A 23,539-nucleotide genomic window follows, 5' to 3' on the forward strand; every position below is an offset into this window, starting at 1 on the left:
CTTCTTTATAGAGCATTTACTAAAAAGGGCTTACAATTGTGAGTTCTTCCCCTGTCCCCTTGAGATGTATATGCATCTCTTGCAACTCAGAAGGATATTTATTAAGGACCAGAGAGCCATTCCTTTGAAAAGTAATCATCAGGAAGGCTAGGGCCTCAATCTTGAAGTCTCTGTGGGATAGCACCCTAACTTCGATAATTGCCAGCTAGAAGACCTAGCTGGCCTAATCGCTTTCGCACTCTTAGCCACTTTTTGTAATTTTTCACTTTCCTGGCTCTACTTGAGCCCCTGCCTCCTCCTCTCTCCTCCCTCATCCTCCCTTTAAAACGCCCAGGCACCTCTGCACAAGTGGGAACGGAGCCCAGCTTTTCCCCCTACTGGCAGTAGTTATTGAATAAAATCTGTTTTCACTGCTTTTTTTTATTTCAAGTTTTTATTTAAATTCTAGTTAACATATATGGTAAAATTGGTTTCAGGAGAATTTAGTGGTTCATCACTTATATGTAACACCCACTGTTCATCACAACAAGTGCCCTCCTCAATACCTATCACCCAGTTTTCACTGCTTTAACTAATGTCGAATTTTGTTTATCTTTGACATTACTTAAAACACAGATTGCCAGCCACACTCAGAGTTTCTGATTGTGGAGGTCTGAGGTGAGGCCTGAGAATTTCTAAGAGTTTGTAGCTGATGCTGATGTGCTGGTCCAGGGACCATACTTTGAAAATCACTGTTCTGACTCATGGTCCCTATTCACTAGATATGATTTTCTAGTGATACAACTTCCTCAAAACCTCATTTGACTGCCTGTGGATTTCATTTGAGGGGACTCAGAATGCTAATAACAAGTCCAAGAATCTTGTCAAATTATGCTCTTTGAATCTTCAGCTCTCCTAAAGGGAATAACCTGGCTCATCCTGTTGCAGCTTCTATCTCTCTTTTTTTTTAAAGATTTTATTTATTTATTCGACAGAGATAGAGACAGCCAGGGAGAGAGGGAACACAAGCAGGGGGAGTGAGAGAGGAAGAAGCAGGCTCATAGCAGAGGAGCCTGATGTGGGGCTCGATCCCATAACGCCGGGATCACGCCCTGAGCCAAAGGCAGACGCCTAACCGCCGTGCCACCCAGGCGCCCCACAGCTTCTATCTCTTAGCATTCCACCTAATGATGGGATAATGGCTTATTCCCCCTGGCATTCTGCTCAAGGTCTCCAGTTCACAGCTTGGGTAGATAATAATAGGCTGAGTTCAAGGCTATAAGGTGTGTCTGTCTCTCCCTCTCTCTCAAGATTTTATTTATTTATGGGAGTGGGAGAGCAGGAGAGGGAGAAGCAGACTCTGCTGAGTGTCGAGCCCAATGTGGGGCTTGATCCTATGACCCTGAGATCAACCTGAGCCAAAACCGAGAATCTGGTGCTTAACTGACTGAGCAACCCAGGTGCCCCATTTCTCTTTTCTAATCTGCTTTGGGTATGTTACACCTGTCCTCTCTTCCTTGCATTCCAGCTGAATGCATTTAGAGAGGGAGACGTCATCACATTTGGCGGATTTGGAGAACAAGGAATCTATGGAGGCTTATACAGATAACCTCACTCCAGTTACTTAGATGCCCATTTCCTAATCAGTGAAACGTTTGACACAAGAGAGTTCTGCTCTAAGTCAGCAGAGCCCATGAATATCTGACACTCAGCAATTGCAGATCTCTTGATAAAGGCAGGAGGGCTGCTCTGTTTTGAGTCCCAAGAGCAATAAGTAACTGCTTCACCGTCAAATAACACAGAATGCCAACTTCTCATTAACTGATGTGGGAGATCTCCAATCTCTGCCAGTTCCATATGTTAGGGTCTGTAAATTGCCACACTCCATTTCTCATATCAGTTCTTGAAGGTTTTGTTTTTGTTTTGTTTTGGTTTTGGTCATAAGTAGTTTCTAACCTGATTCTGTCTGAAAAGCAGTAATAGTAAGGATATGGGGTTGCCTCACAGAAACCAAGGACCAAGAATGCTTCAGGAATGATAAAGAACCTGGAACTTAGACACAAAGACTATCTCTCATCTCTGTGCTGAGAATCTACATTTTTCTTCTCTTTCTGTAGACCAGTATGTCTGTCCCTCTGGTGGTAAAATTGCTGACAGCTTCCAAGTTTTACGCTTAGAGAAAAACTGATCTCTCTGGTCCAGTTCCAACTTTCTAGGGAATGAGATTCTGACTGACCCAGCTTGGATTGTTTGTCTACCTTTGACCCATTCAGCTATGGTTATAAGAACATGACAGTTATTGCGGTAACTCTGTCAATGGGAGGAGGGTCAATTCTCAGAAAAGGAGGGCCGACAGACAATCCAATAGGTGTTCAAAGTTCTAGAAAACCTCTATTCTTTCCATCTTTCATCCCTTCAAGCCTTTGCTCTTTCCTTTCACTGCTTGTTTTCAAGAGTTATCTATGTGCACTGCTTCACCATCTATTTATTTCTTGCCAATCTAGCTTGTTCTATCTGCACTATTCTTTTGTAATAAATTCCTTTACGGAGCTTGAAGCATTTTCAGCTTTTGCATCCTACTAGACTGTTCTCAAACTTCATTCATCTTGACTACTCTTGGGTTCTGCACTTTTGCATTCTAACTCTACCTGCCATTATCTCCCATCTTTCATTATGTTCCAAGCCAGATCTGGCTACTACTCGCTCTTACAAAACAGATCTTGTTTTCTGCCCTCCTCCTGCTAAAACAGTAGGCCCTAAAAACCAATTAGAAGATTGGTGCTACATCAGAATCAACTGAGAAGCATGCTGAAAATCGAATTTTTTCAAAAGATTATGATTCTGTACGTCTAAATTGCAGCCCTTGCAATTATTCTGCAAGAGCTCCCTGACAGATTCACAATGAGGCTTGGAAACAAAGGTCCTAACTATAGGACACTGTAGCTCAGTGAGTACTGGAAAGGTACCACTTGCAGTTTAATTTGTGTTGGTACTTATTTCCCTGACCAAAGACATTCTGAAAAAAAGTGATACTCATTTTCACTTTGTCTCTGCATTGCGTTGGGCAAATGATGTCAATTTCACCACTCATAAATTGGGGCCAACAACTCTTCAAAGAACTACGGTGTTAAAAGTCAAGTGGATTACTACAGAAATGTTGGTTAGCACTTTTACATTTCATACGTGTCCCATCTCATTCATTAAAAGCTACGCATATCCCCCCCCCCCCCAAGAAGAATGCGCTTCCTCGGGAATTTTAGCGTTGTTTAGCTGAACTCAATTAATCCACTCTACTTCCTTTCCCATGATGCATCACTTCTTCCCCCAAACTCCTTTTCCTGGGAAAGGCGGTAAATAGCCTAAAGCAACTCCGCGAATGCAGGGAATTGGGAGTGCAAATCCTAAACACGTATCGCGCCCCGCCGCCTCGGATCCCGTCAGCGAAGGGCAGAAAGGGGTGGTAATCTTGTTCTTCGACTGCATCCTGAAGCCATAGAGAAGACTACAACTCCCAGGATGCCCCTCCGCCCTGCCCCACTTCCCCTCCCCCAGCTAGAAAGCGTGTACCATAGAGAAGACGAGGCAACATGGCTCCCGGAGGTGGAAGGAAGAGGATTCACCCCTTTTGAAGCGGTTAAGAGCGGCCGGAGGGGGGGGGGGGAAGAGAAGTCACTAGAGCCCGTCATCGCTTTTATCCTCCCAGCCTCTCCTGAGTCCGGTCGGCCTCACTCCTTCTCCCCACCCAAATCCAATCTGTGGTCTCCTCCCCACCCCGCCCTCATCCCCTCGCTCGCTCACCCCTCCCGTCGGGAATCCTTTTCCCGCCCCCTCGCCCCCCGCGGAGTGCGCACGCGCCCGCCCCCAGCTTCGCGCCCAGATCGCCGCCTAACCTGCTCGCGCAGCCGCCGTCTCCTCTGCCCACCGACGAAGCATGGGCGTCCAGGGCTTCCAAGAGTTCCTGGAGAAGCGCTGTCCCGGGGCCGTGGTGCCCGTGGACCTCCTCAAACTCGCGCGCACGGTCTCGCGCCAGCAGCAACAGCACCAGCATCGTCAGCTGCCGCCTACGGCAGCGCTAGCGCCCGGGGCTCCACGCGCCGCCAGGGGCTCCGCGCCTCTGCAACCGCCGCTCCCGCCCGCTGCCTTGGGTGCCTGCTCCGGGGGCGCGGGGCCTCGGCACCATCACCCCGCTCACCACTTCCACCACCACGGCCAGGCGCACCCTGGGCTGCACCCGCCGCCGCCGCCGCCCCCTCCGCTGCCCGGGGCCCGGGTGCTTGTGGACGCGGGCTCGGCGCTTCCGCGGCTTTATGGTGGCTACCAGACGGATTGGGTGTGTGGCGGCCAATGGAACGCCATGCTGGGCTACTTGTCAGCGCTATGCCAGGCTTGTGCCTATCCCGGCGGCGACGGCTTGGAGCTGGTGGTCATGTTCCCCGGGGGCCTGGGAAAGGACCGGCTGGCCGAGTGGGGCCGTCGGTGCCAGGCCGAGCGGCAGACAGCGCAACTGATCGTGGGACACGTGGGCAACAAGGGCACCCCTCCTCCACGGGCCTGGTTCCTGCCACCGGCCTGCCTGAGCCACTGCGTGAGGCTAGCACTCATCCGCTTCCGGGTCAAGGTGAGGGAGGGGCCGGATCTTAAATAATAAGCCCCACACCTATTCCCTCCCAGCTAAACACCTAACCACCCACCCACTAACCTGTCCCCCATTACTCACTCACTGCCTAACCAGCTAATCCACTTGCCTGACTATCCTTTATCATTTTACTCATCTACCCACCCTTTCATACCACCCCCTACCGATTCGCTCACCAACACAACCACATCTCTACCCATGTCATCCCATCAACTCCCTTTACCTTCACTTATCCAGTGGCCTATATCTGGGTTTTAGCCAAACTTCTTTTGTGGCCCCATTTTCTCCTGCTGTCTTCTGCCTCAAACTGAAATACCTTTTTCCAAATTTTTCTAGTTGGCATCTCTTCCGTATGTCTCTTTCCAGCCTGGCAGCAAATCATTTAAACAGATGTTAATCAAATACCTTGCTTGTACAACTTTTACCCCCCATTTTGACCCTGTGCGCTTTTTTACCCATCTGTGCATTCAGCCTTTCTTATTTCAACATGCTTCTGTCTTCTCCTGCCTTAGCCTAAACAAATAAAAAAACCCTGCTGATAGAGTCACTGTTCAACAAGTATTAGACCACTGAGTAAGGGGTTTAAGGGACATGTGAGACACGGTTTCCTGCCCTTGGAAAATCAAATATATAAACATGAAAGATTTATTTAATGGTATAAGTGTGTATGTGATTATGCTTTATAGTACAGACTGTAAGTACAGTATCTATGAATGTTCGGTGATATCTGTGGGCTCAGATGGTCAGGGGAGGCTTCCGTGAAGAAGTTGGATCTCTAGTTCTTCAGGGATGGGTTGGATTTGAATGGGTTACGGATTTGGGAGGGCTGCATTAAGTGGGCAAAAGAATGAGCAGAAGCAAAAAGGAATATCAAGCATGTGAGGCCCTATGGGCAGTTAAGTCCAATCTCTGCATGGAGTTGGTCACTGCATATGGGGCCTGGGGAACAGTTTGGCAGCATCCCCAGTTCTTGGCACCATTCCTATTGCTCTGTTGCTTTCCCATACTCTTAGGTTTCAAGTTCTTACGTGTGGGGAATAGCAAGGCTTGAGAAGTAAAGGAGGTGGGCAGGAAGAAGAAAAAGGAGTACAGGGTTGGGTAGGACAAAACGTCAAACCCATTTTCCAACCAAGGCTCTTGGGTGTGTGGTCACAATTAGTAGACAAGACAGGGAATTGTGAGAATCATAAAGAAATGGTCCTGAGTAGAATAATGTGGAGGGGAAAAAAATCTCATCTGAGAGACTGAAAGACCTGCATCAGGAAGCTTGAAGTGGTCATTGAGTTTGTGGCTACAGTTCAGTCATGCTAGAACTCCTTGTGCATATCAAATCTCTGCCTGGGCTGGATAGATTATAGCTGTTTTTAATAACAAAATCTAGTAAAGAGCTATCTCAAACATACAAAGTAGCAAAAAATAATATGACATTCATTTGTTTGCCTTCCTGACTGAACATTTTTCAGTAGATTCTTCGTTCATGACGATTCTTTTCATTTTTTCGTTGCTACCACCCAAGCTTTAAGGACTTTTTACCTCAGTGTCATTATTAACTTAGTTGCTGGTGACGGTGACTAAATGATGGAATGCTTAGCATGTTCCAGGTGCTAATCTATGTGCTTTAACAACAAAATTATTTCATTTGATCCTCACGATAACCTGTGAAGCAGTATTATCCCTGTTTTTCAAATGAGGAAACTGAGGCACAGGAGGTTTAGAAAGTTGCCCAAATTCACCGAGCAATAAATGGCAGAGCTGAGATTCTAGGATTCATGCCCAGGCAGTCTGACTCCAGAGCTCATGATCTTAACAACAGTGCTCTAAGATGAATCTTTCTAAAGTGCCAGTGTGATTAGCTCCTTCCCATACTCACCTAAACTCTTCCCTGGTTCCTGGGTAAAGACAGGTCTGAGGCATTTATTTATATGCATTTATTGCTTGCTGTACGCTAGGTACTATGCCTGTTGATGTGATTCAGAGGTAAAAAAGGGAATCTCTGTACTTACAGAGGTCAGTTTAATAAAAGACAAAACCAAGTTGCAGATACTGTGAGCTAATCACAATCAATACAGCTCCTACAGGGGGCATGGTTAATTGTGAATGAAGGTTTGAAAGTTGGGGGAGGCTCTACAGATTGGTGCTGAGCCTTGAAAGAACACTGGGAAGGATATAATTCAAGTAGTGGACAAGGGTGTGGAGACCTAAAATGGCCAGCCATGAGATTTGAATGGATTTTGATTGTAGGTTGGAGGAGAGTTAAACACTGAGTGTGGATTTGTGGTTTCCAAACTACTTTTGTTCATAGACCCATCAATCAAAAGTTTTAAGAAGCAGCTTTACTATGGTCTACAAAAATTCTCTATCACACATAGTCTCATCTTTAAAATCCCAGCAGTTCATCCTAATGAGATAGATTGATAAAGCAAGTATAGTGAAAATCGTAGAATCTCAGTGCTGGGTATTTGCATACTCACTGCAAAATTTCAACTTTGCCATATGTTTGAACTTTTTCATAATACGGTGTTGGGGAAAAAGTTCCCAACACTCCTCTTCAGTCCTGAGAGCTATCATTTCGGGAATATATAAATCTTACTCCCTAGGCTAAATTGTAAACAAATTCTTTTTTTATTTTAATGTGTTTTTATTATGTGAGTCACCATACAGTACATCCCCGGTTTCCGATGTAAAGTTCGATGATTCATTAGTTGCGTATACCACCCAGTGCACCATGCAATACGTGCCCTCCTTACTACCTATCACCAGTCTATCCCATTCCCCCACCCTCCTCCCCTCTGAGGCCCTCAGTTTGTTTCTCATAGTCCATAGTCTCTCATGCTTCATTCCCCCTTCTGATTACCCCCCCTTTCTTTATCCCTTTCTGCCCCTACCGATCTTCCTAGATCTTATGTTCCGTAGATGAGAGAAATCATATGATAATTGTCTTTCTCTGCTTGACTTATTTCACTTAGCATTATCTCCTCCAGTGCCGTCCATGGTGCAGCAAATGCTGAGAAATTGTTCTTTTTGATAGCTGAGTAATATTCCATTGTATATTAGGACCACAGCTTCTTAATCCAGTCATCTGTTGAAGGGCATCTCGGTTCCTTCCACGCTTTGGATATTGTGGCCAATGCTGCTATGAACATTGGGGTGCATATGGCCCTTCTCTTCACTACGTCTGTATCTTTGGGGTAAATACCCAGTAGTGCAATGGCTGGGTCATAGGGTAGCTCAATTTTTAACTTTTTAAGGGACCTCCACACTGTTTTCCAGAGTGGCTGTACCAACTTGCATTCCCACCAACAATGTAGGAGGGATCCCCTTTCTCCACATCCTCTCCAGCAATTGTTGTTTCTTGCCTTGTCAATTTTTGCCATTCTAACTGGCGTAAGGTGGTATCTTAGTGTGGTTTTGATTTGAATTTCCCTGATGGCTGATGATTTTGAACATTTTTTCATGTGTCTGTTAGCCATTTGTATGTCTTCATTGGAAAAGTATCTGTTCATATCTTCTGCCCATTTTTTGATTCTTTTTTTGTTTCTCATGTATTGAGTTTGAGAAGTTCTTTGTAGATCTTGGATACCAGTCTTTTATCTGTAGTGTCATTTGCAAATATCTTCTCCCATTCCGTGGGCTGCCTCTTAGTTTTTTTTTTTTTTTGACTGTTTCCTTGGCTGTGCAGAAGCTTTTTATCTTGATGAAGTCCCACAAGTTCATTTTATCTTTTGTTTCTCTTGCCTTTGGGGATGTGTCATGGAAAAGGTTGCTTTGGCCGATGTCGTAGAGGTTGCTGCCTATGTTCTCCTCTAGGATTTTGATGGATTCCTGCCTCACATCGAGGTCTTTCATCCATTTGGAGTTTATTTTTGTGTATGGTGTGAGAGAGTGGTCAAGATTCATTCTTTTGCATGTAGCTGTCCAATTTTCCCAGCACCATTTATGGAAGAGACCGTCTTTTTTTGACTGGATGTTTTTTCCTGCTTTGTCAAATATTAGTTGCCCAAAGAGCTGAGGGTGCATTTCTGGGTTCTCTATTCTGTTCCATTGGTCTATGTGTCTGTTTTTGTGCCACTACCATGCTGTCTTTGTGATCACAGCTTTGTAGTACAGCTCAAAATCCGGCATTGTGATGCCCCCAGCTTTCTTTTTCCTTTTCAAGAGTTCCTTGGATATTCGGGGCCTTTTCTGGTTCCATACAAATTTGAGGGCTGTTTGTTCCAGTTCTTTGAAAAATGTCCTTGGTATTTTGATCGGGATAGCATTGAAAGTGTAGATTGCTCTGGGTAGCATGGACATTTTAACGATGTTAATTCTTCTGATCCATGAACATGGAATATTTTTCCATCTTTTTGTGTCTTCCTCAATGTCTTTCAAGAGTGATTTATAGTTTCTAGAATATAGGTCCTTTACGTCTCTGGTTAAGTTAATTCCAAGATAACGTATGATTATTGGTGCTATTGTAAATGAGATGGATTCCCTTATTTCTCTTTCTTCAGTCTCATTATTCGTGTATAGAAATGCAACTGATTTCTGAGCATTGAGATTGTATCCCGCCACATTACTGAATTTCTCTATAACTTCTCATAGTTTGGGAGTGGATTCTTTTGGGTTTTCCATATAGAGTATCATGTCGTCTACGGAGAGAGACAGTTTGACTTCTTCTTTGCCTATTTGGATACCTTTTATCCCTTTTTGCTGTCTGATTGTTGTTGCAAGGACTTCTAGTACTATGTTGAATGATAGTGGCGAGAATGGGCATCCTTGTCGTGTTCCTGATCTTAAGGGAAAGGCTTCCAGCTTTTCCCTGTTGAGAATATATTTGCTGTAGGGTTTTCATAGATGGTATTTATGAGATTGAGAAATGTACCCTCTATTCCTACACTCTGAAGGGTTTTAATCAGGAAAGGATGCTGTATTTTGTCAAATGCTTTTTCTGCATCAATTGAGAGGATCATATGGTTCCTGAGTCTTGTTGATATGATATATCACGCTGATCGATTTGCGAATGTTGAACCACGCTTGCATCCCAGGTATGAATCCCACTTGGTCATGATGGATAATCCTTTTAATGTACTGTTGGATTCTATTAGCCAGGATCTTGTGAGAATTTTGGCATCCATGTTCATTAGGGAAATCGGTCTGTAATTCTCCTTTTTGATGGGGTCTTTACCTGGTTTGGGGATCAAGGTAATATTGGCCTCATAGAATGAGTTTGGTAGCTTTCCTTCTGTTTCTGTTTTTTGAAAAAGCTTTAGGAGAATAGGTATTATTTCTTCTTTGAATGTTTGGTAGAATTCCCCAGGAAAACCATCCAGGCCTGGAGTTTTGTTATTTGGAAGATTGTTTATCACTGATTCAGTCTCTCCATAATTAATTGGCCTGTTTAAAAAATCAATTTCTTCCTGTTTCAGTCTTGGTAGTTTATAGGTTTCCAGGAAGGCCTCCATCTCTTCCAGATTGCTTAATTAATTGGCATATAGCTGTTGATAAAAGTTTCTAATAATCCTTCCAATTATATTGGTGTTGGTTGTGACCTCTCCCTTTTCATTCATAATTTTATTAATTTGGGTCCTTTCTCTATTCTTTTGGATAAGTCTTGTCAGTGGTTGTCAATTTTATTGATTCTCTCCAAGAACCAGCTTCTAGTCCTGTTGATCTGCTCTACTGTACTTCTGTTTTCTGATTCATTGATTTCTGCTCTAATTTTGGTCAACTGCTTCCTCGAGAGTGGATTAGGCCTGTCCCTCTGTTGCTGTTCCAGCTTCTTGAGGTGAGAAAATAAGAACTGCATTTTAGATTTTTCTATTCTTTTGAGTGAGGCTTGGATGGCTATGTATTTCCCCCTAAGGACTGTCTTTGCAGTATCCCATAGGTTTTGGACCATTGTGTTTTCATTCTCGTTGGTCTCCATAAATTGTTTAATTTGATTTTTGATTTCCTGATTTATCGAGTCATTCCTGAGCAGGATGGTTCTTAGTCTCCAAGTGTTTGAGTTTCTTCCAAATTTTTCCTTGTGGTTGAGTTCCAATTTCAGAGCATTGTGGTCTGAGAATATGCAGGGGATAATTTCAAACTTTTTGTATCGGTTGAGACCTGTTTTGTGTCCCAGAACATGGTCTATTCTTGAGAATGTTCCATGGGCATTAGAATAGAATGAGTATTCTTTGGTTCTGGGGTGTAGTATTCTATATATATCTATGAGGTCCAACTCGTCCAGTATGGCATTCAAAGCTTTTGTTTCTATGTTGGTTTTCTGCTTAGGTGCTCTGTCTATTGCTGATAGTGGAGTGTTGAGGTCCCCTACTATTAACGTATTTTTATCTATATGTCTCTTTATTCTGGTTAAGAGTTGGCTTGTGTATCTTGTTGCTCCCCTGGTGGGGACATAGATATTTTTAATTGTCATATCCACTTGTTGGATACATCCTTTAAGAATAATATAGTGCCCTTCTGTGTCTCTAACTATAGTTTTTGGTTTAAAATCCAATCTATCTGATACGAGAATTGCTGCCCCAGCTTTCTTTTGAGGTCCATTTGCGTGAAAGATTTTACTCCATCCCTTTACTTTCAGTCTGAATGTATCTTTGGGTTCAAAATGAGTCTCTTGTAGACAGCAAATGGATGGGTCATTTCTTTTTATCCAGTCTGCAACCCTGTGTTACTTTATGGGAGCATTTAAGCCATTCACATTGAGACCGAATACTGAGAGATATGATTTTAATGATGCCATGTTGCCAGTAAAGTCTTTGTTTGTATCGGTTGTGACTTTCTGTTCTGTATCACTCTTGGGGCCTTTTTAGCTTTATAGAACCCCCCTTAATATCTCCTATAGGGCTGGTTTTGTGGTTACGAAACTGGTCAATGACTGGCGATTCTGGCAGGTCTTTATTTCTCCATCAATTCTGAATGACAGCCTTGCTGGATAAAGGATCCTTGGCTGCATGTTTTTCTCTGAAAGAACTTTAAAATGCCCCCCAACCCTTTCTCTCATTCCAGTTCTGTGTAGACAGGTCTGACGTAATTCTGATACCTTTGCCTTGGTACGTGAGAAATTTCTTTGCCCTAGCTGCTTTCAATACTCTATCCTTGGATCTAATACTTGCGAATTGCACCATGACGTGACGTGGCGTAGGTTTGTCGTGGTTGAGCTTGGGAGGGGTCCTCTCTGCCTCTTGGACACGAATGTTTGTTTCCCTCGCTAGATTAGGGAAGTTTTCAGCTACAATTTATTCAAATATCTCTTCCAGACCTCTGTTTTTCTCCACCCCCTCGGGGATGCGGATGATTCTGACATTGGATCATTTCATTGAGTCAGTAATCTCCCGTAACCTACATTCGTGGGTGTGGATTTTTTTAAGTCCATCTTCTATTTTCGCTTTTTCTTCTACTAACCCATCCTCCAGTTCGCTAATACGTTCCTCTGCCTCATTCACCCTGGCCGTCAGAGCCTCTAGTTTTGCCTGCATTTGGCTCATAGAATTTTTAATTTCTGCCAGATTTGCTCTCATTTCCGCCCTTAGAGATTCTATATTCTCATTAACATTTTTGTTAATACTTTTTTAAAGTCTACGCATTATCTTGACCATTGTTACTCTGAATTCCATTTCTGATAATTTGGTTACATCCATATCCATTAGTTCTGTGGCAGAGGCCACAGACTCATTGTCTTTTCTTTGCTGGGGGGGATTTCTCCTTCTCGTCATTCTGATGAGTAGAGGTTGTGGGGTTGTCCAGAGCCCAACTTATTGACCAGGACCCAGGCCGTGTGCCCTTGTTTTATAGGGATCTTAGGGATGTGGACTTCTTCTTTAAAGATTTTATTTGTTTATGTGGCAGCGAGACAGCCAGTGAGAGAGGGAAGACAAGCAGGGGAGTGGGAGAGGAAAAAGCAGGCTCCCAGCGGAGGAGCCTGATGAGGGACTCCTTTCCGGAACGCTGGGATCACACCCTGAGCCGAAGACAGGCGTTTAATGAGTGGGCCAACCAGGCGCCCCGGGATGTGGGCTTCTTGATTTTTCAGCCTGCCTTCTGGGGGAGGGGCCTGCCGCGCCGATATTCAGGCAACCCTGTTTGGGTAGAGTCTCCGTGTCCCCTGCGAGGGGAATGGGGACGGGCACGCTGTGAGCCGGTCTTTCCAGGCTTTAGTTCTCTGGCGGCTTTCTTTGGCGGTTTGCTGTGCCTCTTCTGAGAGTCAGAGCAGCAGCGGCGGAATCTCAGCCTCTGTCTCAGAACAGAGGGATTACGGACCGTTCTCCACTGATGTTCTGGCCGCTTTAACTTCGTTACTGTTGAGACTGCTCAACCCTGCAGCGTCCCGGGATGTACGCCCCACACCAGGTGTCCCAGCCCTCACTTCCAGGGCCGTTGTGTCTCTGTCCTTTGCGTTTCTAACACCGCCAGCTGCCAGCCGCCCCCCACGCGCTCCCGGAGCTCCCAGTCTCAGTCTGGTTCCAGTGAGCACACCGGAGTTCCGTGAAGAGTCTGGTGGCACGCGCTCCCGGCTCACCGGTCTCAGTCTATTCTCTCGCGGGTGCCGTCCGGGAGTCCTCCCGCTCCCCCGTGCAGGTGGCTACCGCTTCCCGGCTCCCGAACGCGGTGGCTCCCTCCCCCTTCCGTTTATCTTCTGATATCTGTGCGCAGCTTCGTACCTCAATACTCAGCGCTGGAGATGTTCATTTGTAGAGATCCAGATGTATCTTCCTGTGTCTCAGGCTGATTCCGTGGATGTTCAGGCTGGTCTGGTACCTATCCAGCTAGACTCAGGGGACCGGCTGAAAACGGGGTCCCCTACTCCTCTGCCATCTTAACTCCCACCTCCTGCAGTAAACAAATTCTTTCATCTTTTCATATTCTCCATAATGTCTTGTATATTTTAGGTTTAGGATACATTTTTTTCCCTGAATGAATAGGTTAGTAATTCTAAGAGAGTGGATTGTAGGAAGTAACTTCTAAAAAGTGTGTAGTGTGGCTCTTAATATAGTGGATTTAAGACTGGCTCCAAAATCACATGTAAAGTCTCTGTAGTTCTTATCAGTGAATGAAGTTCTCTTTCCTGGTTCTGATTGGTGATTTTTGTTGTTGTTGGAGTGATGGAGAGCTTCCTTGTTTATAGTACGGACTTTAAAGGTATTGGTTAATAACTGATCGTGGTTTGCCTTTATAGAGGAGTGTTCCACTCTGTTGAAGATAGCAGTTTTTCACTTGGATGATCTGCATGGGTACCATTTCTTTCAACTGACCTGCTAAGTGCTTCAGAACAAAACCCACTACTTTATTTCTCCTCCCCTTGGTTTTGTTCTTCATCGTAGCCCACAAAATTGGTCTTTACTCCTAATCTCATTTTCATTTGTAATAGAGAAAATGAGGGTGGACAGATTAAATAAAAGATAAATTGCTGGGTTGTCCGTTTAGCTTTAGGCAATTTAAGACTCCCCATGAAAAGATTCATTGTGTATTATTGGCATGAACTTTGTCATTTGGTTGGTTTCATTGTTGTGTTCTGCAAACCTTTGTAAGTGGTAATGGCAGGAAAATTAAGTAAACTGACAAATTGCTAGCCTGATCTCTTCCTACGGGTCTCACAAGTAGAGCAACCAAAAGCAGTTTTAGATTGTAGTTTGGGAGATGACACGGGGTGGTTCTGGGTATGAGTGCTTTGTTTTAATGGTTAATGTATATTAGAAAAAAAGAGAACACATCAAACCCACCACTTCACAGTTATCATTCTTTAGAATAGGACCAATTAAAGAAAAATGAGTTGATTTAAAGAAAAGTGTTAAGTTGCAGTACGTGGATGTGGCAGAAATCATGTTGGTGGTACATGAATGATCAAAGTTTTGAAAAGTCTGACCAAGAGCTGATGTCATTTTATGCTTTCATTCTCTAAAATACAGTAGAGCAATGGCTGCTGTGCTTCTGGGTTATTTACCCTCAGTCATAGACACATCCTGAAAAGTCAGTGACACTTCTAGGTGCTCTAATGGTAGGAAAAATGATTATAATAATAATTATTACTACTTCTTGAGCACCAAGTTGTACATAAGGTGGTTTTTAAATATCTCATTTATTCCTCACAAGCTTGCAAGAATGCACTGTATTCTTCCCATTTAACAGTTGAGTAACTGAGGTACAAAGAGGTGAAATGATTTTTCTTTGGTCTGTACACTGTTAAGTGCTGGATAAAAATTCTTGCTCTGGGTCTGTGTTGCTCAAAGTCCTTTTCCACAATTCCACCACACTATTTCCTTCTTTTTGTATATTCTTGTGTAAGATTGTGCATTTTTATTGGCCAGATAATATACGTAAATACATGAAGAAAAGCAATAAGAAGTCAACTTGTTGAGCACTTAGTTTGTGCCAGCATTGCTAAATGTACGATTCTACCAGTATAAGGCACATGTGTAAGCTAAGTGCCAAGTGAGTGAGTGATAGCAGTCTCTTTCTTTTTTGAATTTTCAGTCTCTACCTTTCTGGTTTCTTGTACTTACAGCATAAACAAGTAACCTTTAAAAGGCATAAATTTTGCCTTTAATTTGTCATCCCCTTAAGCCATTATCATTATACCATTCTTCCCTTTTAACCATTATTCATGAACAATGAAGACTGTATTAATTCCCATTCCCTAGCCTGTTGCCTCTTGATATCTGATGTCACCATTCTCCTGCTGACACATCCACTCTTACCCTTTTTTGGTCCTCTTTGAGATAATTGACACTCTTGAGCCATCCTTTCCTTGAATTGCCTTCCTTGGATTTCATAATGCTGCTCTCTTTATAAGTCTAGTTCTTTCTCCATTCCTAAGTTACTCCTCCTTCTCTGCCTGCTTCTTTAACCCTCGGTGCTCTCAAGTCTTCTGTCCTAGTCATATTCTTCTATATTCATTTCCTGAGCAATCTTATCCATTATTATGGCTTTAAATATTAACTATATTCTGATGATTCCTATAGCTCTTTCTCTACCCCCAAGCTGTCTCATGAGCTTTTGACACACCTTTTCAGCTCTACTACTCAATGTGTTACAGGTCACTTAACCTTAAAAACATTCAAGATGGAGCTCATTATTTTCCCCCAGAACTTGTTCTGTTCCCAGTATTCTCTTTTTGTTTGAACATTGTCTTTTATCTATTTCAAGCCAGAGATGATGGAGTCTTTAATTCTTTACTCTCCCATCACTTCCCATATCCACTTAGTTACCTGGTCCTATCACTTCTACCTCAAAAATGTCTCCTGAGTCCACCCCCATGCCTTATTCCAAGCTGCCATCATTTCTTATCTGAACCATGAAACTAGCTTAACTTTTTCCTTTACCATTTTCTGGACTATAGTCTCTCTTTACACATTGCTGTCAGGTATACTGTCCTGAAGACCAAACCTGATTTTGTTGTGTGCACACTGGCTACTTTTTGCCTATTCTCCCAAGTCCAGACTTCTCAGCATGGCAGACAGGGCCTTTTACAGTCTGATCCCAAACTGTGCAGCCTTACTTGGTGCCTACCTCCGCCCACACCTGTTCCAACCATTGCAATGTCCCAAGCATCCTGAACTTTTTAGTTTCCTAGGCTTACAGTGTGCTCACCTAGTGCTTTGCCTATGTTACTCTCACCCTTGCATAGCAAATTCCTGCATATTGCTCAAAAGTTATCACCATGAATCTTTCCCAGCCAACGTGAATGATGTGCTGCCCAAATGCTCTTTAATTACCTCTCATTTTTTTCTCTTTCATAGTATTTTCATATCACATTTAATTCTTTTTTTTCCATGTGGTACATTACATCCCCAGAACTTATTTATTTTCTAACCTGAAGTTTGTATATAATTCTCTTTTAATTGAATTCCAAGACGGTAGGGATTTGCGCCCAGGGCTTGACACACTGTGTTCAATAATGGTTGTTGGGAGAGAGAGATTGGTTGATTGACTATGGAGAGCTTTAAAGGTCAGATGAGGAAGAATTTAGAATCAGTGTTTTATAATGTTATATATTAATTCCATGTAAATCAACTTAAATTCCAAATGGAATTGCAAAACTCTGTTAAGTAAGTTTGGTAGCTGCTTAGCAATATATTTATAGAATAAATTCCCTCTTGGTGGTAGTAATAATATCTACCACATGGGCTGGGTATCTTACATAGATTCATTATGCCATTTAATCCTCATAACCACCCCTCAGGATATGTATTAATCTCCGTTTTTTATGGCTAAAATAAAAACAGACTCAGCATAGCCACTGGCCTGCGGTTGCACTGCTAGAACATGGTTGAGCCAAGATACAGATCTAAATATATTTGACACCAAAATCCTTCATCTTTAACATATTGTAAAACAGTATAGTTGCATTTTAAATTAAACTTTTTCCAGAACATGTTTCTTACATTTAGTTTGTGTAGCATAATGGCTAAGAACACAGAACTTGGAACCAGACTGCCTGGGTTTAAATCCTTGTTCTTCTACCTACTAGATATGTAAACTTAGGCAAGTTAACCTCTCTGTGCCTCAGTTTCCTCATCTGGAAGATGAGGGTAGTAATAATACCTGCATCACACACTTTGTTGTGAGTCTTAAATGATTTAACATAAGTGTTTATAAAATTACATGGCCCATAGTAAATGCTATATAAATGCCAGCAACTGTTACTTTGAACAAAGTATCTTGTATGCTAAGTAGGTTGAACATGGATCATTTTACTCTCATGCTTTAAGATTAACACGGTATGGCATGCAGGGTCCTTCTTGATCTGCCATTCTCTGGTCTCATTTCACCCCATTTGCCTTAGCAGGACAGTGAATGCTTTTCAGTTCAAGTAACATTTTTTGAGCATCTGCTTTGTGCCAGACCCTATATGCAAGTACTATGAACAATGGAATTCATTCATTCAACAAATATTTATTGGGCTCCTACTGTATGCCAGGCACAGTTCAAGATTGTGAAGATAAAGTAGTGAACAAAATGGATTTCTGATCTTATAAACTTTACCTTCTAGTGGGGAGGAAAGACAATAAACAAGGTAAAAAGACAGAATACATAGTGTTTTAGGTATAGTAAGTGCTATGGAGGAAGATGAAGCAGGGAAGTGAGATAAGGGAGTGTTGATGTCAGGGGGTTTCTCTCTCTCTCTCTCTCTCTCTCTCTCTCTCTCTCCCTCTCCCGGACCTTGTTGTCTGGCAGGGAGACAAGTACGAAAATACAGTATGAGCCAAAATACAGTATGAGCCGTGAGGATCATTTCTCTGACTCTTGTCATCAGCCCAAGGGCATGGTCAATGGAAGTGGCAGAACCAGGATATGCATAGCAGACACCAAAACCCTTGCCCTTTTATTTATACCATGAAGGAAATTACAAAGGTTATGGCAAGGATGGCAGACTGGCGGCCCATAGGCCCACACATTTTTTTTTTAAAGAACTTCATTGATTTTTATTGACAAAGTAGTGTTTATCAGAATCTGTAATCAGCAGGTTTGAATATTAAGGCATCATCATCTAGTCGAATGATTTTTCACTTCACTATTACTTAATTTGCATTATATGAATGCATTTCTTTTTTAAAAAATATGAATTTGTTGCCAGTGTTTTAAAAATTGTGAAATGTTACAAAAAAGTCTGACTTTCCAGCCACTTGTGAAATATCAGATCCTTTGGCAACATTGATTACACCCTTTTGCTTAGCCACATGGTCTTCATTTATTGGAATCTCTACCATTCCATGGTGTCTCCCTGACACAGTGACCAAGTGCCTCTTGCCATTTGTGATAATGATCATCTAACAGTGGCTCCCAATGATCCCCACCTCCTGGTATTCACACTCTTGTGTAATCTTCCCCCATCCCTTGTGTGTGTGCTGGACCTAATGACTTGTTTCTTTTCTTTTTCTTTTAAAGATTATTTATTTGAGACAGCATGAGCCGGGGGGGGGGGCAAGGAGAGAGGGAGAAGCAGACTCCCTGCTGAGCAGGGAGCCCAGAGCGGGACTCCATCCCAGGACCCTGGGATCATGACCTGAGTTGAAGGCAGATGCTTAACCGACTAAGCCACCCAGACGCCCCCCTAGTGACTTGTTTCTAATGAACAGACTACAACAAAGTGATCAGATGTCACTTTCAAGATTAGGTTATAAAAACCTGTGACTTCCATCTTGTTTGCACTTTCTCTCTCTCTGGCTCTTCTTGCTTGATCACTCTGATGAAGCAAGCTGCCATGTTGTGAGCTGCCCTGTGGAGAGGCCCACATGACAAGAAACTGAGGGCAGCCTCCAACTATCAGCCAGTGAGGAACTGAGGCCCTCAGTCCAACAACCTGCAAGGAACTGAATCCTGCCAACAGCCAAGTGAGTGAGCTTGGAAGTGGATCCTTCCCCAGTTGAGCCTTGAGATGACTGCAGCCCCGGCTAATATCCCAATTGCAGGCTGAGCCAGAGGACCCAGTTAAGCCATGCCCCACAGATACTATGAGATAATAAATGTTTTTTTAAGCCACTAAGTTTTTGGGGTAATTTGTTACATAGAAATAGATAAATGAAAACACCATTGGTGGTTGTACTTGTACTTTTTTATAGTAGTTTTGATAAGCATGAAATATTTCTTGTACCCACATTTATGAAAAGTGACAAAAAATTATACAAGAAGGTCACATATTTAAAAATCATAATTTTTAAAAATTCAGTGACAAGGGATTATTGTGCTATAGTGAAAAGAGCAAATGAGTTGAAGTCCAAAGACTTGGATTCAGGTCACTAGTTGGATCTTGGGTAATTTATTATTTCATTTTGAAGACCTTCATTTATAAAACGAATAAGGAAGTAATACCATCTTTCCCAGGACAGTCAAGAGAACTACTGGATATAATGTATATGAAATATAACATTACATATATTTTAGTTTGTATTAATTTCAGTCCCTCCTGTGTTTCGATAGTACTCTTTACTTATTTCCATTGGCTTGTACCATAATATATTGTGATTATCTGTTACATGCAGGTGACTTGATGGAAGGGATCATATTTTATTCATCTTTTCATCTCCTTACACAGTATTTGGGCACATACCAAGTGTGCAAAAACATTGGTTGAAAGAATGAACAGTTGTTTTGTTAGATAACTAATGAAAATTTTAAAACACTAAAATATGATTCAAATTCTTAACCAAGGTACCTTTCAACTTTGGGAAACTTCCTTTTGCCAGTTTGCACATAGGCAGGCATTATAAAGAGGACAATTTTTACAGTTAAATCTTCATATAAGGTCACTATGTAAGGCTTAAATTTGGTCTATTGAACAATTCTTAGCACAGCCAAAGCACCTGAACCAGAAATACAAGAGTAGACTAGTCCATCTTCTGGGCACTCTTATGTCACAAAGAATACACTTAAGTCTACATACATTTTATGCCCTAAGGCAAGAAGCAGTCACGGGGCTTGAAGCATTATCTTTTCTCTCTCTCTCTCTCTCTGCCTGCCTCTCTCAAATCAAAAAGCTGACAGTATCAACTGAAGAAGGTTACATATTCCTCTACATCTAAACAAAATATATGTGTTGAAATACTGCAGTTTAAGACATCATTTTAAAATAAACCATTGTAAGAAATATGACCAGTATAAAAATGAGGAGTGCTGAAACAGAATTTTTAAGAAGGCTTGGAATTTCAATAGGCTGTGTACAGACAGAATAAGTGATATTGCTGTGAAATGCATTTATATAGTAAATGAAGAATTTGCCAGGGCTTGAAAGTCTTTTGTAGGTGGTGGTTTAAGAAAAAACTGTCTGATGAATACAGCAGAAATTACATCATAAACAAGCGTTTGTAAAGATAGGAAAATACTGTTGCTCAGGATGTTAAAGATTGGTGGCTGAACGCTTTTGGAACAAACTGGGTCAAGAAGTTATTTGTGAAGTTTTAGATTGCAGCTGGTTACAAGAGATCTAAACACTACCCAAAGAGCTATGTGCCTAGCCAGTCGTTCTCAAAGTATGGTCCCTGACCAACAGTACTGTATCACCTGGAAACTTGATAGAAATGCAGATTCTCAGGCCCTAGTCCAGACCTACTGAATCAGAAATAGGATATGGGGCTTGTCAGTCTGTTTTAACAAGCCCTCTAGCTGATTATGATACATGCTAAAGTTTGAGAACAACTGTACCTAGATATAATTCATGTGTTAAGAATTTTGGTGGAATCTAACTCTTTTAGACTTGGAGCCTGTGACAGGTACATTCAGAAATACCTGGATTTTGTGTGTTGAGGAAAGTCGAAATTTTTAGTATAGATTTGTCAAAATTATGACTACAGATAGTGCTTCTGCAGTAGTATTACTCTTGGGCTCGGAATACTTCAATTTGAAACAAACACTTTATAAGGACTTAAAGCTTTTATTGTGTCATTCCTTAGGGATTCAGTTTTTGTGCAGAAATGTTCAAAATGAATCATGTCCAGGTCTAGTGGTTAACATTGTGGTTTACACCAAACACAGTTGAATACTTTGATTTATTAGATGCACATTATAGAAATCTGACCTATTATATATAGATTGATTGGCTTAGTTGAGGCATGGTACCCAAGATACTGAAAACAAGGGAGGGGGGACTTATTTGGCATCCAAAGGGCATTCAGTGCACTAGCAAAGATTGAAATTAAATATTTGACCTGTTTGGTTGACATTGCAACTCATCTAGGCACTCTGAATAAAAGCAGGTTTATTAAAAAATAGCTTCACAAATGTATGGTTGTATTTGCTCATTCCTAGCAAAATTATGCCTTTGGGAAACTCATTTGGCAGGTGATAAACTGGCTGACTTTACTGTGCTGAAATTGGTTTCCAAGAAATGAAAGTGATGGCCTGAACTACATCCCCGAAATTGCGGAATTGTCGGTTGCATTCCAGGAAGGGCTCTCTGGTATTATATTTTATGAAAAGGAACTAATATTGTTCAGTTAGCCTTTCTCAATTAATGTTTGTGACGTAAAAGAAGAGCTACAATGGAGATACTGAATTACTGTGCAATGGTACTGAAAATGAAGCATGATATCATTGGAATACCAGAAGTCTACAAATATCTTGAGAGTTGTCACCCTAAATATTAAAAAAAAAAAGCATTGTGCAAAATGTCTGTTAAGAAATGCCTACATTTCTAAACAGCTGTTTTCCATTATGAAATAGGATAAAATTAATCATTCCCAATGAAAGGACCAAAGGCTAAATTCTTCACTGCACATCCTAACACAAAAATATAAGACTTAACATTGACCTCTTTGCACATAAGAAAGGCATCAAACCTCCTGTTTCGAGTTAAAGGAGAATAAATCACACACACACAAATGTAATGATGAACTTCTTCTATTTTTTGTATCAGGCTTTCTGATTTTTCAATCCTGAAAATTTGCTTTGGGCAGAGCAGGTGCCTATACTGGTATCTACTTGTCTCAGATGATTTCTAAGGGCCTACAGAGAGTAGTACATACCATAGCCTTCATCTCTGCAAAATAAATAGACTATAATTTATTTCATAACCACTTTTTCAGATCCTGCATGCAAGGTATTTTATATAAGTAATTTCTAAGTCTTTTTTTATTTAATTCCAATCAGCCAACTTAAAGTACATCATTAGTTTCAGATGTAGTGTTCAGTAATGTATCAGTAGTAATTTCTAAGTCTTAAACTCAGGAATTTGCAAAATCTCGACTTTATAGATGAAGAAGCTGAGTGACTTGCCCATGACTTACCCATCACTGGAATTTAAGCATAGGTCCACTAGATGTGAAATTCCTGCTATATCTTTTGATAATAGAAGCTATTCTCAAAGTAGAGCCTTTAGCCCCCAGATGAACCACACCAGATTTTTTAAAATCTAATAGTAATTAATAGCAGCCTAATAGTAATTAAGGTTACTAAAATTGGGTATTTTCAAATTAAAATTAGCACCTTAATAGCCTTTACTAAACACTGGATCAGTACACTGGATCAGTATTCTATCTCCAGCTTCATAGAGATATTTAATGGCAAAGACTCTACAGTGCATGTGTATATAGATAGTTGAGATTCCTACAGTTAGGAGAGAAGGCCACTTTGCTGATGTTGCCTTGAATTGGCTATGGGTTTTTTATTGCTGCTATTCTTACTTTTGGGTTCTATATTCTTTAGCTTCATGACTGTCAGTTTGGTCTCTTAATAGTTGTTGGGCTGCACAGTGTGTAGTGATGAAAATTTGTTTCAGTAGTAGTTTTGGTCTGCATTTTTTCAGTAGTTAGGCTCCAGGGCACAAAGGCCTTGCAGCTGAAATAAAAACTGTCCATATTTCTTTTTTTTTTTTACGATTTTTATTTATTTATTTGACAGAGATAGAGACAGCCAGCGAGAGAGGAAACACAAGCAGGGGAAGTGGGAGAGGAAGAAGCAGGCTCATAGCGGAAGAGCCTGATGTGGGGCTCGACTCCATAATGCCGGGATCACGCCCTGAGTCGAAGGCAGATGCTTAACCGCTGTGCCACCCAGGCGCCCCAAAAACTGTCCATATTTCTATTGCTAAAGCAGACTTAAACCTATCCACCCCTCCACTTGACTTTTCTTATGAAGTGAAATGAGACATTAAACTTTTCTCAGAGAGTTGTTTCCCCCTGAATTTTATAAATAAGTGTTGCTTCCTCTAGAAAACATTGCCTCCGTTGACTGGTTAGATGCCTTTCCTCTATGTTTCCGTGGCACCCTGTGGTTATAACTTCTTAACATGTATGTTAAGTGTCTTACTCTATGCTGTCTGCATCCTGGCACTTAGAAGGCCCTCAGTTCATATTTGTTGTACTGAACAGTGAGCTAGCAATTAAAAGCTATGGGCAGTTGTTCAGAATCTCAACTCTTACTTTCTTTAAAGCTCAAATGTGCTTCTTTTCTGAGTAGTTGTTTGGGTATGTTGTTTAAGCTCACCTAAGTCATTTTAATCTCCTGAAA

General features: G+C 41.8%; 1 protein-coding gene across 5 annotated transcripts in view; it reads left to right on the plus strand.

The window, feature by feature from the left end:
* The first annotated feature begins 3,780 nt into the window (after nt 1–3,780).
* FAM120C (family with sequence similarity 120 member C) overlaps nt 3,781–23,539 on the plus strand; it is a 116,489-nt gene continuing 96,730 nt past the window's right edge. For 3 of the 5 annotated variants that reach the window (XM_087859581.1, XM_045799334.2, XM_087859580.1), the window contains exon 1: nt 3,782–4,597. In XM_087859581.1, the coding sequence (XP_087715707.1) occupies nt 3,911–4,597 (687 nt within the window). In that variant the 5' untranslated portion in view covers nt 3,782–3,910. Of the gene's footprint in view, nt 4,598–23,539 lie in introns of all 5 variants that reach the window. The other 2 variants (XM_087859582.1, XM_045799336.2) reach the window with 1 other exon arrangement.

Source organism: Ursus americanus, chromosome X, assembly GCF_024610735.1.
Source record: "Ursus americanus isolate L20-20 chromosome X, mUrsAme1.1.p, whole genome shotgun sequence".
Lineage (NCBI taxonomy): Eukaryota > Metazoa > Chordata > Mammalia > Carnivora > Ursidae > Ursus > Ursus americanus.